General features: G+C 38.3%; 1 protein-coding gene across 2 annotated transcripts in view; it reads left to right on the top strand.

Moving 5' to 3' along the window:
• Positions 1-16,087, top strand: part of LOC126284528 (DNA-directed RNA polymerase III subunit RPC2) — a 168,166-nt gene that overhangs the window by 98,301 nt on the left and 53,778 nt on the right. For both annotated transcript variants that reach the window (XM_049983522.1, XM_049983523.1), the window contains one exon: positions 14,446-14,608. In XM_049983522.1, coding sequence (XP_049839479.1) covers positions 14,446-14,608 — 163 coding nt within the window. The remainder of the gene's footprint in view (positions 1-14,445; positions 14,609-16,087) is intronic.

The following is a 16,087-nucleotide window of genomic DNA, read 5'->3' as shown; positions in this document are numbered from 1 at the left end:
GTAAGAATTAAAATGAAAGAGAATTAATTGTCAGTAATTTATAAGAAGATTGAATATACAGAATATATACAAAACACTAGAAAATTTCTGAAAAGACTGCCACAAGAGGCAATGAAACTATCTGAAGGGAGAACTGAAAATAGGAAGTAGCAGTGTAAGTTTTCAAGTGCAAACAGGAGGTAATTAGTTACGGAATAGATGTACAGATGATATACACACATTCATGACAGGCGTTCATATTTTTTGAAAGGATAGTAACTATTAGATTGTATCACGTAACATGAGAGTAAGATTAGGTTAGATTATATAGGGTCTTCAAATGCAGTCTAAGAAGCTTGTATGTTGCAGGGTAGCGTATGCTGAGAAATAATTGTTAAAAATAAACTCTTACATTGCGCTGTTTCCACACACAAATTCAAGTGGCCAGCCAGATAGAATTAGTGTCAGTTGTTCTCATAGTGTAGTTGACAGTGCACAAGACTGCTCAGTCTTTGGCTTGGGTTCAATCCTTACTACCATCCTATGTCCAATTTCTGTATCACTCTCTGTTCAGTTTTAGGAAGCCAATTGAAGAACACCTTTGGTGCTACTGTTTATGGTGGGCTGTTTGAATTTGCCCACACAATGGCCTGATTGGCTAACTTCAGTGCCAATTAATTGAGAAATGGCACAACTTACCAAATTTCTTTCTTAATCATTATTTCTCAGCACTATCTATCCTGAAACACCGTTACAAACTTTTCAGACAGTTTCTCACCATGTTGTATATAGTTTTCCATAGATCCATGGTGAGGAGATCTTCAAACATGTCATAGAACAAGAATACATAATACATGTTTACAAAAAGAGAGAAATGCTATTGGTCCTTCCATAAGTTTTAAGTGAAATGGTCCTCATAAATATAGTAAAAGCATACTTTGTTCTAGTGCTCATTTTTCTCTTTGATTTATTGTACTTCAGCTGTCTGTCTTCAGTTATTCCAGCTCTTTCCTTTCATAACACATTTTTTAATGATTCGATTTTGTTCCTTTAGATTTACTTCTTGCATAAAATGGGTAAATCCACATTATATTGGGATGCATATATGAATATTCTTACTATTGTAGCCATACGTCATCAAATAGAAAATTAGTTTAACATTCATCTATATTGATCACAGTACTGCTCTGATGTGCAAATCAGATTTTATGGACCATTCACATTATTTGATATTATGAACAATATATTCATCAATGCATTCTACTTAGAAACTCATAAATGGAACAAGAGGAGTTGGACACTAACAGATCCTTTAGGCTACCCTTAAACTGAACTTTATTTGAAGCTAAGTAGTTTATGGCTGCTGGCAAGGTACTGAAAATGTTTGTTCCTGAATAATGGATGCCTTTCTGGACCAAAAGTTATTTTAAATCTTTATGAAAATTATTCTTGTTTCTAGTACTGTTTTCATGAACTGAGAAGTTGATTTGAAGAATAGATATATTGTTCCAGGAAATTTCATTAAGGAATCAGCAAATTTCATTAAGGAATAAATATATTAATATGCAATAATTAGTACTCCCAGTTCATTGAACAGGCCTCTGTAGGTTGCTCTTGAAATTCTCGCCACAAATAATTCCTATTACAAGCTTTTGGACCCAGAAAACTTTATCTTGGCTTGATAAGTTACCTCTAAAATGATTCTGATGATATTATGGAATGAAAATAGGTAAGGTATGCTATCTATTTCTGGTTTTTTAAAAAATTTATATCACCCACATTTCCCAAAATCCGTATTTTAAATTGACACTTAGGCCTCCAGTTGAATTTATGATCAGGAATAATCCAAAGAACACTGTCAACCCTTCTATCTGCTTGTGGTCATACTTTCGATCTATACAAGGAGAAAGCTTCTTAAAATATCTGAACTGCAAATAGTGTGTCTTTTTCAAAATTTAGTGACAAAGATTTGGCTAGGAACCATTTATTTTTGTTCACAAAAATTTCATGAACAGGTCTTTCTAAAACTATACTTGGTTTACTATTTATTCCAATGTTTGTATCATCTGCTAATAAAAAGACTTGGCATCTGATAATGTTCCTGATGAAAGGTCACTGATATACACAAGAAAAAGTAAGTGCTCCAAGACAGAACCTTGTGGGACACCACATATAATTAGTTCAGTGTTGGATGATGATTAGCTGCATAGAACAGCAATCTCTCCTGTTGACACCATTTGTTTCCTGTCCGAGACAAATGATTTGAAACATTTTGTGGCATTTTCTGTTGGAACATAATATTAAATTTACTTAAAAATATTTTATTTTACAAGGTAAAAGACCTTTGACAGATCACAGAAAATACCAGTAGTCTGTAATTTCTTGTCTAATGCTATATGTGTAAATACGCTTCTCAGTATTGAAACCCTTTATAAACCCTTGATGGTTTTTCCTTGGCTCCTTTCTTATACATATGCATACTGTAGTATTTTACAGACTATAAGATACTATGGGCTGTAAGACACAACTTAATTTTTAAATAATTTCTTAAAAAATAACATTTCTTCTCCTCCTCCTCCTCCTCCTCCTCCTCATCCTCATCATCATCATCATTATCGTTGTCCTCTTCATATATAAGATAGTCTTCACTGCCATTAAGAGTTTTACTTATGCCACATTTCTTGAAAGATTTAACGATATGTCTTCTCTCACTCTAGACCATTACTTTTTTATTCACTGACCTACTTTGATTGTTGGTCGTTTTAAATCTCCCTTTATTGTAAATAAGTCCTCATGGAAAAACAGCAATTGCATTGTTTTACACTTGAAAATGATCATTGGATTAAGTTTAGTACCATCGGCCCAACATGAAAGGACTACAGTGTCATGCATTTTTTAGTGTCCACTCATTTTTATAATTATGGTTTTAGCACCTTTCATGGCAACTTTTCTGTTACTTGGAACATCAAGTGTCAGAGTAATTTCATTCATATTTGCTATTTGGCTTTCTTCCACACTTGTTTTCTTTTGATGGTGAATAATAAAGTGATGGAAAGATAATATTTTCCCTTTATACTCTTGTGGCCTTTTTTGAGATGTTTGATTTTGGTTTGCTTGCTAAGTCCATGAAGCTTCATGAATCTGTTGCACCAAACCACTCTACCCTTAAAGTCTGTTAAGTTCTACTGTAGTGCTAACGTATGAGCATGTATTTGAATCATTTTTGTATTAATTCCAATGCCATTTTGACAGTGTCCTTGAATGAATTTCTATACATCATCCTCTATTTTTGGCCATTTTGCATTCAGTCCCCTATTTGCACATTTAGTCTTCCTCATTTTTTTCAATTCTCCTTTTCTAGCTCACTAATGATGAATGTTTTTTTTTTTTTTGTTGGTGGAGGGCCGAAATGCTGCTCAGCTGCTCTGTTTCCATGTTCCTGCGTATGGTTTTATTTGAATTTATAACTCACATCATATGAATACCTTTTTTTTCCCATTACGGAACTAGCTACTAACAAAAATACTGTACTGTTACCAATAACCCAAATCACTTTCAATTCAAGTGCAGTGGCACTGTAGATTGCACTGGTGTATCGTAGGCCAGATGGTGTTCTGGATTTGTGATGCTGGTGCAGGAGGGAGGCAGTGGTAGCAAGCTTGTGAATTCCCCCAACTCGTGTTCGTTGCACAGGTGCACTGCTGCCGCCAGTTGGATCCAATGTTGCCAGATAAAGATAAGTTCTCACAGCATTGAATATATGGCTGTTTTTAAGACTGGTGGGAATTTTAAATCAAATGCTGGACATTTTCATATGAATTTTGAGTATAAAGTGAACCTGAATTTTGGAGGCAATTTTTCAGAGAAAAAAGTGCATCTTATAGACCATAAAATATGGTAACTTGGGAATATTTCAGCCAGTCTGAATGTGTTTCAGTGATAAATAATTTATTATGCAAACATTACTAAAATTCTGCTAAAAAAGAAGAGAAATGGATTGGCAAAATGGATAGTAGTACACTGTAAATAAGTATTTAAGGATTTAAGCAGCACTGTTATATGCAGAATGAGATGATATCCTCCTTGAGTTGTTATTTTGAATACTATTTTGTACCATTTTTGTTCAGTTTTAGAAAGTCTGTTGACTGCTTTAGATTGTTACTAGTTCTTTAATTACTTGTTATTTCTTTTATACAATTACACATGGTTTTCAAATTTATTTATAGTTGTGGTTCAGAAAGTCTCTTTCACATGTTAAACAATGGCAAGTCCAGGTTGGAATATCAAAAATGTTATGAAAAGGATAGATCGCTACTCATTGTAAAGATGACATGGTGTGTTGCAGACAGGCACAATGAAAAGGCTGTTATACACCAATTTTTGCCAAAGCCTTCTTCACAGAAGAAAGGAAACACATAAGCATTCACACAAGCAGGCAGACCTCATACACACAACTGCTATCTCCTGCTGCTAATGGTCAGAGTGCAACTCTTGTGCTGAACGAAAGCACCAATTCAGTGGAGCAGACAGCACTCTTCTCTCCCTCCACCCGTACTCTGCTATCCCTCACCCTTCATTGTCCATTCTGGATTGCCATTTTCATTCACCTCAGATGTCATACACACGAAAGCTGGAAGTGATAATTATATATGCCTGCAGAGCAAGCAAACAGAAATAATTCCTCACTGCAATGTCAAGACTGTTGATTTCTTAGGAGAGCAAAGTCCGTCAGTGTTCCTAATTTAGAAACTTTCAATTTGTGTGATAATATTAACCTTGACAAGGATATATCCTCTCATTATTGTACTAATGCATCATTTCTACATTATGATGTTGAGGGCTTGGGTAACAAAATCGATGTATTTGAGGCCTTAGTTACAGATCTAGCTCCACATGTAATCGTGGTTACAGAGGATCAAAAAACTAACCATAATATTCAATATTGTAAGTTACAGGAGTATAATCTTACATCATTTTTCTGTAGAACAGAACCTAAAGGAGGGGGAGCTGCTACTTATGTAAGGAAATGTAACCTAATAAGTTGTGTAGAAAAAGTATCATGGGTTAATGATCATTGTATTGAGAAAGATTTTGAAGCGGTGATAACTAAGTTAATGATTGTATCCGTCCCACTTATTGTGGTAGGTATATATCGAGCCCCTTCTGGTAATCTCTAGGTTTTCCTGGAAGCACTGAATAGTGTATTGGGAAAGATAAGCAAGGGTGGCAATACAGTAAATATTGTATTGTTAGGAGACTTTAATATACACACACCAAGCAACAGCCAAGAATGCAAAGGTTTACAAGACGGCATACGATCCTATGATATTAAAGATCTACTTGGTCATGAGCCCACAAGGATAACTGAGTCAAGCAGCAATTCCATAGATCATGTAATGACCAATTATGAAAATGTTGTGTTGGCACAGACTGTAAACGGGCACATATGTGATCATCTAGGACAATTATTAGTGATTGGTTGTCTTAATAAACTTAAACAAAACAAAAAAATATGAGAATAGAAGATTATTTTCTGAATACATCACCACCTTGCTAAAGAAAACTTTGGGTCAAGAATCTTGGGAATCAGTTTATAGAGAAAGGGGAGTTGACAGCAAATAGGAAGTATTTGTAAAAATTTTAACTAGACATATAGATATTACTATCCCGGCAAAGAAGATCAATGTAAATAAAAATAAACCACCAGTAGTCAAACGTGTAAAACCGGATGAAAAAACGAAAAGACTCAAAGAAGGAATGGAGTATATGTATAAGCTACACAGAGAAACCAACCTTGATTTATATAAAGAAGCTTATAAAAAATATAAATATGAGTATCGCAAGGAAGCAAGGAGAAGGACAGTAGAACATATTAGCAAACAGATCAGTGCTGGGCAGTAGTTAATGATATGAGGAACACTGATTCAAAAACTAAAATTAATAATATAGAGATAAGTATACATCATGATAATTTTTCTGATTCTTATATAGTTAGCAATGATTACTTTATAGATGCTATTGAAAATGACACTTGCAAGAAACAGGAGAGGCAGTTTAAATATGATAAGGAAAAGGAAGGGGACTCTTGTAAGCTACCTACAGTAACCATTAAGGACGTAACACAGCTAATTGACAGCCTAAAAAAATAAGACATCAGCTGGATGGGATGAATTTTCTCCTTTTCTACAGAAAAAATGCAAGGGTGAGTTAGCCAGACCATTAGTCCACCTAATAAATTGTGTACTTGAAGAAGGTGTTTCCGAAGAAACTGAAACTTACTATAGTTAAACATTTATATAAAAAAGGGTAAAGAAAGAAACCACAGAGCTACAGACCAGTTGCCTTAACCTCAGTGTTTGGTAAATTAATTGGAAAAACTAATGCTAGAAATCTTAATCGAGCACTATAATACGAATAACTCAATAGGAGATTTCCAACATGGCTCTAGAAGTGGTAGGAGCACCATATCTGCAGCAGTACAGTTTGTACACTGTCTGATGGAGAAAATAAATGATGGTCACAAAACGGCAGGAGTGTTTTTAGATCTTTCCAAAGCGTTTGACAGAGTCCATCATGGCACTCTTTTAAGTAAACTTGCTTGTAATGCTGTCAGTGGGAAACTGTTGCTTGTAATAGATCTTACCTTAAAGATAGACAACAATGCACAGAATTTGTGTATGATCATGGAGAAGTAATCGAAAAAAGAAGATCAAAGATAAGATATATAAATTTTGGTGTACCACAAGGCTCTATCTTGGGCCCCTTCTTGTTTATTTGCTATGTGGCCGATACTCCAAAAGTATTAGACATCAGTCATTGTATTACTACGTATGCTGAGGACACCTCAGGGGTTTGCTGGGCATGTAGTAATGATGGCCTAAATTCAGTGGTACAGAATTTTGTTGAAAAAGCCCATACAAATTCTGAAAAAGAAAATCTGAGGGCCAATATTAACAAAACTAATTTAATTTATTTTAAGACAAGTGGCTTAAATAAAAATACTGTTGTAAATGAGGACATTCAGGAAAATAACTGTTCAGAATGTAAATTTCTGGGGATATATACAGATGACAGACTTTCGCGGAATCAGCAAATAGATCATGCCTATGGTAAAATAACATCTAGTCTGTATTTACGAAGGAGATTAGTTCAATATCTAGATACTGAAGTAATAAAAATAGTGTATTTTGGGTTGGTGTATCCCCATCTATCTTATCGAATTGTATTGTGGGGTGGTTGTAGCCAATACAATATATACTAAGGATACCTGTATTGCAGAAAAGAGTAATAAGAATCATAGCAAAAGTAATATCCAGAACTTCATGCAAAAACCTGTATATTAATTTTAGTATTATGACTATCTATGCAGTATATATGTTTCAATCAATATTATTAGTGAAAAAAGACAAAAAAGTGACAAACAGGAATATGGAAGTCCATGATTACGATACAAGACACAAATCAGACTTTCATATGGTGAGCAGAAGATTGAATCTAGCAACAAAAACAAATACCCCATTCATTAAGGGAGCAATATTTTATAATTCTCCGCCAAACAACCTGAAACAGCTATCCGGTAGAATTTTTAAAAATGAGTTAAAGATGGCTTATATTGAAGTGCCCATACAGTATGGTGCTGACATGATTTGACCTCAGGAATGCTATGTTAAATAGATTTAAATGATCTTTTACTTAATAGCATATATATATATATATAAAATAGAAAGAAACTTCCACATGGGAAAAATATATTAAAAACAAAGATTCCAAGACTTACCAAGCGGGAAAGCGCCGGTAAATAGGCACAATGAATAAAACACACAAACACACACACAGAATTTCGAGCTTTCGCAACCGGCGGCTGCTTCATCAGGAAAGAGGGAAGGAAAAGGAAAGATTAAAGGATAAAGAATGTGGGTTTTAAGGGAGAGGGTAAGGAGTCATTCCAATCTCGGGAGCGGAAAGACTTACCTTAGGGGGAAAAAAAGGATAGGTATATACTCGCGCGCACACACATACACACATATTTATCCATACACACACAGATACAAGCAGACATTTGTAAAGGCAAAGAGTTCGGGCAGAGATGTCAGTCGAGGCAGAAGTACAGAGGCAAAGAAGTTGTTGAAAGACAGGTGAGGTATGAGCAGCGGCAACTTGAAATTAGCGGAGGTTGAGGCCTGGCGGATATCGAGAAGAGAGGATATACTGAAGGGCAAGTTCCCATCTCCAGAGTTCGGATAGGTTGGTGTTGGTGGGAAGTATCCAGATAACCCGGACGGTGTAACACTGTGCCAAGATGTGCTCGCCGTGCACCAAGGCATGTTTAGCCTCAGGGTGATCCTCATTATCAACAAACACTGTCTGCCTGTGTCCATTCATGCGAACGGACAGTTTGTTGCTGGTCATTCCCACATAGAAAGCGTCACAGTGTAAGCAGGTCAGTTGGTAAATCACATGGGTGCTTTCACACGTGGCTCTGCATTTGATCGTGTACACCTTCCGGGTTAGAGGACTGGAGTAGGTGGTGGTGGGAGGGTGCATAGGACATGTTTTACACCGGGGGCGTTTACAAGGGTAGGAGCCAGAGGGCAGGGAGGGTGGTTTGGGGATTTGATAGCGATGAACCAAGAGGTTACGAAGGTTAGGTGGACGTCGGAAAGATACTCTTGGTGGAGTGGGGAGGATTTCATGAAGGATGGATCTCATTTCGGGGCAGGATTTGAGGAAGTCGTATCCCTGCTGGAGAGCCACATTCAGAGTCTGATCCAGTCCCGGGAAGTATCCTGTCACAAGTGGGGCACTTTTGGGGTTCTGTGAGAGGTTCTGGGTTTGAGGGGATGAGGAAGTGGCTCTGGTTATTTGCTTCTGTACCAGGTCGGGAGGGTAGTTGCGGGATGCGAAAGCTTTTTTCAGGTTGTTGGTGTAATGGTTCAGGGATTCAGGACTGGAGCAGATTCGTTTGCCACGAAGGCCTAGGCTGTAGGGAAGGGACCGTTTGATATGGAATGGGTGGCAGCTGTCATAATGGAGGTACTGTTACTTGTTGGTGGGTTTGATGTGGATGGATGTGTGAAGCTGGCCATTGGACAGATGGAGGTCAACGTGAAGGGGAGTGGCATGGGCTTTGGAGTAGGACCAGGTGAATCTGATGGAACCTAAGGAGATGAGGTTGGAGAGGAAATTCAGGAGTTGTTCTTCACTGTGAGTCTGGATCATGAAGATGTCGTCAATAAATCTGTACCAAACTTTGGGTTGGCAGGCTTGGGTAACCAAGAAGGCTTCCTCTAAGCGACCCATAAATAGGTTAGCATACGAGGGGGCCATCCTAGTATCCATGGCTGTTCACTTTAATTGTTGGTATGTCTGGCCCTCAAAAGCGAAGAAGTTGTGGGTCAGGATGAAGCTGGCTAAGGTGACGAGGAAAGAGGTTTTAGGTAGGGTGGCATGTGATCGGCGTGAAAGGAAGTGCTCCATTGCAGGGAGGCCCTGGACGTGCGAGATATTTGTGTATAGGGAAGTGGCATCAATGGTTACAAGGTTGGTTTCCAGGATTAACAGACTGGGTAAGAATTCCAGGCGTTCGAGAAAGTGGTTGGTGTCTTTGATGAAGGATGGGAGACTGCATGTAATGGGTTGAAGGTGTTGATCTACGTAGGCAGAGATACGTTTTGTGGGGGCTTGGTAACCAGCTACAATGGGGCGGCCGGGATGTTTGGGTTTGTGAATTTTAGGTAGTAGGTAGAAGGTAGGAGTGCGAGGTGTCGGTGGGGTCAGGAGTTTGATGGAATCAGGTGAAAGGTTTTGTAGGCGGCCTAAGGTTCTGAGGATTCCTTGAAGCTCTGCCTGGACATCAGGAATGGGGTTACCTTGGCAAACTTTGTATGTAGAGTTGTCTGAAAGCTGACGCAGTCCCTCAGCCACATACTCCCGACGATCAAGTACCACGGTCGTGGAACCCTTGTCAGCCGGAAGAATGATGATGGATCAGTCAGCTTTCAGATCACGGATAGCCTGGGCTTCGGCTGTGGCGATGTTGGGAGTAGAATTAAGGTTTTTTAAGAAAGATGGAAAGGCAAGGCTGGAAGTGAGAAATTCCTGGAAGGTTTGGAGAGGGTGATTTTGAGGAAGAGGAGGTGGGTCCCGCTGTGATGGAGGACTGAACTGTTCCAGGCATGGTTCAATTTGGATAATGTCTTGGGGTGTTGGATCATTAGAAGTGGGATCAGGATTATTTTTCTTCATGGCAAAGTGATATTTCCAGCAGAGACACTACGAGTGTAGGACAGTAAATCTTTGACAAGGGCAGTTTGGTTGAACCTGGGAGTGGGGCTGAAGGTGAGGCCTTTGGATAGGACAGAGGTTTCGGATTGGGAGAGAGGTTTGGAGGAAAGGTTAACTACTGAATTGGGGTGTTGTGGTTCCAGATTGTGTTGACTAGAATTTTGAGGTGTATGGGGGAGTGGAGCTGGAAGTGGGAGATTGAGTAGATGGGAGAGACTGTATCTGTGTACAATGAGAGGAGGTTGAGGTTTGTTGGAAAGGTTGTGGAGGGTGAGTGAGTTGCCTTTCCAGAGGTGGGAAACCAGGAGATTGGATAGTTTTTTGAGGTGGAGGGTGGCATGCTGTTCTAATTTGTAGTTGGCCTGTAGGAAGATGCTATGAACAGCCGGTGTGGATGTGGGAGAGGAAAGATTGAGGACTTTGATTTGGTATAGGAGTTGATGAATGTGTTCATTGGCCGAGTCGATGTATAGGTGAAGGATTAGGCGGGTGAGGGCTATGGATTGTGCAGTTTGGAACTAGTATAAGGACTGATGGAAAGGATTGCAACCAGAGATGGGAACTTTAAGTGTGAGGCCTTTGGGGGTAATGCCAAATGTCAGACAAACCTGAGTAAATAAAATATGGGAGCGTAATCTGGCTAGGGTGAAGGCATGTTTGCGAAGGGAATGTAAATAAAATTTAATGGGGACGTTGTAGGGATGTTGTGAGGTTGACATGGTATTAGAAGGTGGAAAGGGTAACATGAGGTAAAATTGAATATATATATATATATATATATATATATATATATATATATATATATATGTGTGTGTGTGTGTGTGTGTGTGTGTGTGTGTGTGTGTGTGTGTGTGTGTGTGTGAAAAAAGTCGAAAAAGTGTTGGTTTGAGATGAGCTACGTTGATCCTGTGCTGAACTTAGGTTGGTGAACAACAATGGGTGCAAAGGTTAGGTAGTTGTGTTGTCTCCAAAACAGGTTAAGGGGTGGGGAAATACAGGAAAATTTCGAAAAAAACTGCATGTAAATGTATTCAAAGTACTGGTTATGTACTGGCAGATTATGAAAATGAGGCTAACAATTGTCTGACAAAGAAATAATAACGTTTAAACCTGTGGGAAGCTGCTACAAAAAGATCGGTTATGTGGGAAAAACGGGAATGGAAATAAAACGAAAGTTGTTGGAAATAGCGGAGATGGTTGTTTAATGGGTGACAGGAACTGAAGCTGTGAAATAGTATTCACGAGTTTACACGAGATTTTTGTAAACTTGGAACAGTGGATTTTATAGCAGCGGTAATGATGAAGTTAAAAATTTTTAGATTATGGTTTGGAAGTAAATTACGTATTATTGAGTATAATTAGGCAGGATAAAATGTATGGTAGATTACGGAAAAAGGGAAGATGAATACAAAGTGAAACCACTTGTACAAACAAAAAGAGAAAGTAAGATGATAGAAAAGATTTCGAAATGCAACAGAGACAATAACAAACGTAATTGTTGGGTTCAAATTAATGATGTAAATAAAATAGAAAGAAACTTCCACATGGGAAAAATATATTAAAAACAAAGATTCCTAGACTTTACCAAGCGGGAAAGCGCCGGTAGACAGGCACAATAAATAAAACACACAAAATATATTGTGTTGCACATTAAATACTTGTTTCGAGCTGTAAGATAAATAAATAAATAAAATTCAATGTGGCAATTGCAGTCTGGCAAGAGTGGTTGGAGATAGTGGTCGTGTGTGTGTGAGATGTGCCTGCTTGTGTGAATGTGTTTTTTCCCCCCTTTGGTTTCTGAAGAACGGTTTCCCCAAAAGCTCAGTGTGTAATATTCTTTTTGTTTTTGTTGTGCTTGTCTATAGCTCAACGTGTCATTTGTATAGTGACTAGCAATATTTCACATCTTACAATGATACATGTGTTGAATGACTTCAAATGTATTATTCGTATGAATGATTTTTTTTCTACTTCATGGAAGTGAAGTACCAGCTGTAGACAGTGAAACTTCTCTCCTTACATTATTTGTAAGTGTAAAATGTAAAATATAAGTGGTCAGAAGTGACTTTTTAAGCATATAATTACACTGAAGAGACAAAGAAACTGGTGCACCTGCCTAATATAGTGTTGGGCCCCCGTGAACACCCAGAAGTGCCGCAACACGATGTAGCATGGATTCAACTAATGTCTGAAGTAGTGCTGTAGGGAACTGACACCATGAATCGTGCAGGGTTGTCCATAAATCTGTAAGAGTACGAGCAGGTGGAGATCTCTTCTGAACAGCGTGTTGCCTGGCATTCCAGATATGCTCAATAATGTTCATGTCTGGGAAGTTTGGTGGCAGCAGAGGTGTTTAAACTCAGAAGAGTGTTCCTGGAGCCACTCTGTAGCTGTTATGGATGTGTAGGGCGTCACATTGTCATGCTGGAATTGCCCAAGTCCTTCGAAATGCACAATGGCCATGAAGGGATGCAGGTGGTCAGGCAGGATGCTTATGTACATGTCTGTCACCTGTCAGAGTCGTATCTAGACGTATCTGGTGTCCCATATCACTCGAACTGCACATGCCCCACACCATTACAGAGCCTCCATCAGCTTGAGCAGTCTCCTGTTGACATACAAGGTCCTTGGATTCATGAAGTTGTCTCCATACCCGTACACATCAATTTGCTCGATACAGTTTGAAATGAGACTTGTCCGCTAATACAACATGTTTCCAGTCATCAACTTTCCAATGTCACTGTTGGTGGGCTCAGGTGAGGTGTAAAGCTTTTTGTCGTGCAGCCATCAAGGATACACGAGTGGTCCTTCGGCTCTGAAAGTCCATATCAATTATATTTTGTTGAATGGTTTGCCTGCTGACACTTGTTATGGCCCAGCATTAAATCCACAACAATTTGTGGAAGGGTTGCACTTTCCTCATGTTGAACGATTCTCTTCAGTTGTCATTGGTCCCATTCTTACACTATCTTTTTCCGGCCGCAGTGATGTTGGAGATTTGATATTTTACTGGATTACTGATATTCACGGTACACTTATGAAATGGTTATATGGGAAAATCCCTACTTCATCGCTATCTCGGAGATACTGTGTCCCATCACTTGTTCACCGACTACACCACGTTCAAACTCACTTAAATCTTGATAAGCTGCCGTAACTGATCTAATAACTGCGCCAGACACCCATCATCTCATATAGGTGTTGCTGATCACAGCACCATATTCTGTGTGTTTACATATCTCTGTATTTGAATACATGTGCCTATACCAGTTTCTTTGGGGCTTCAGTGTATAAAATATCAATAAGTCATGCTATTAATGATACTGACCCTTAGTGTGAAACCTTTGGGCTTATAAAATTTTGGCACTTCATAAAACACATTAGTAGTGCCTATCTTTTTACCAAAAATCCAATGTTTTACTTTATTTTAATTTATTCTGGAGAATGTTGTCATGTGGTATCTAATTCATAAAAACACACAAAAATTTTGATGTGTTACCCAGCAAAGTGAACTTTAAATTTATTAAGAATCAAAAGGAGTGACATTGCTGACAGAAAAGGTGACTGAATATCCTAGCAGAGTTGTTGAAGTTTAGTAAATTGATGGTGTACAAATTACACCATAAGGGAATAATGCTGAGCACTTATGGGTTCAAGTCCGTAGAAGCAAAGCACACAGTAAATAGTCAGTTGACATATGGGTAAATTGTTATTAAGCAGCAATTTCTGCAATATTATGAACAATATAAATAAATGCCAAATAAGTAGAAATTTCGATGCTTTTGTTGCCCACATCTGTACATCAATGTTAGCAAGCTAACTGAGGCAACTTATTCTGTCTTTTTGCTTTTAGAAGACGACAGAATGAAAGAGTCATCATATGTGTGAATGAAGTAACATAGTTTCAAAAAGGGCAGCCTACATTAAACTTTTACAAAAAAATGAAGTGTCAGATTAAAGCACCCATTCACTGATTCAGATGAATAGTGATTTATACTGTGAATAGTTGTTGTCAAGGTGTGCACAGGGCAGTGTCAAATAGTAGTGATGGTCACTGTTTCATTGTTGTGCTCTATGGTGGTATTGGTGTATAGACAGATAGCATACATATTTATGTGTACATAAATTGTGTGTGTCTTCACTAAACATGTCAATTCCATTAACTCCATTTATGTTTTCCAGGCCTGTGGATTAGTTAAGAATTTGGCATTAATGGCTCATATTACAACAGAAGTAGAAGAAGGTCCTATAATTCGGCTAGCATTTAATATGGGGGTGGAAGATGTTAATTTGCTTGGCGGAGAGGAAATTAACAGTTGTGATGTCTACATGGTATTTCTTAATGGTAAGTAATTCTTTCTAAATTAACTTGCTTATTTGCAAGTGAAATTTAAACAACTAGTGGAACGGAGCAGAGTTAATTAGTTTTTTAATACCTCATGAAACTACAAGCTTTTTGATGGTAAAGTAGAAGTTTGTGACATTTTGTAACACTTTCTCGACATAGATTTGTTTCAGTGACTTATGTATGTCTTCATAATGTTCTTCATCTGAGATTTCTGTCATGGGAAATGACACTACCTTGAAATTTAGTTGCTGACTACCACTTTTCACCTTGTCACAGGCATTAAATTGGTTTTGAATTAGGTACTGTTGCATTATTGGGAAGAAAACAAAGTGTTGTAAGGTGAAAAAGAGGAGGAACTGTGCGGCATGCTTGTACCTTTTTTTTTTTGTAAGAAAAGTATAACTGTCTACAACATTACTTTCAAAACTGGAAAGTGGAGATTGAAATACAAGATTTTGAAGTATTTACACTATTCACCAGTATATGGAACTACTGTTTCTGTTCTGTGTCTGCCAGCCATTCTGCTACCTGTCCTTACACTCATTTTAACCCTCTTTTCCTTTCTTTTCTGCTTTTCAACTTTTGTGTCTATTTTTACATTATACTTCACAAGGCATATTATGATATGTGGTGGAGGGTACATCTATTACTACGTACTATCATTTCACCCTTCCCTGTCCCATTTGAGAATGGTGTTTGAGAATGCCATGATAAACCTGCCTGAGCTCTGATTTTATCATCATTGTCATTTTGTGAAACATACACTACTGGCCATTAAAATTGCTACACCAAGAAGAAATACAGATGATAAACAGGTATTCATTGGACAAATATATTATACTAGAACTGACATGTGATTACATTTTCACACAATTTGGGTGCGTAGATCCAATCAGTACCCAGAACAACCACCTCTGGCCGTAATAATGGCCTTGATACGCCTGGGCATTGAGTCAAACAGGCGTACAGGTACAGCTGCCCATGCAGCTTCAACATGATTCCACAGTTCATCAAGAGTAGTGACTGGCATATTGTGACTATCCAGTTGCTCGGCCACCATTGGCCAGACGTTTTCAATTGGAGAGAGTTCTGGAGAATGTGCTGGCCAGGGCAGCAGTCGAACATTTTCTGTATCCAGAAAGGCCCATACAGAACCTGCACCAGGTGGCCGTGCATTATCCTGCTGAAATGTAGGGTTTCGCAAGAATCGAATGAAGGGTAGAACCACGGGTCGTAACACATCTAAAATGCAATGTCCCCTATTCAAAGTGCCGTCAATATGAACAAGAAGTGATTAAGACGTGTAACCAATGGCACCCCATACCATCAGGCTGGGTGATGCGCCAGTATGGCGATGAAGAATACACACTTCCAATGTGCGTTCACCGCGATGTCGCCAAACACGGCTGCGACTATCATGATGCTGTAAACAGAACCTAAATTCATCCAAAAAATGATGTTTTGCCATTCGTGCAC

The sequence above is a fragment of the Schistocerca gregaria genome, chromosome 8 (assembly GCF_023897955.1).
Source record: "Schistocerca gregaria isolate iqSchGreg1 chromosome 8, iqSchGreg1.2, whole genome shotgun sequence".
Taxonomy (NCBI): domain Eukaryota; kingdom Metazoa; phylum Arthropoda; class Insecta; order Orthoptera; family Acrididae; genus Schistocerca; species Schistocerca gregaria.
Note: the sequence above shows the minus strand (reverse complement) of the source record. Positions and strands in the feature narration are given on the sequence as shown.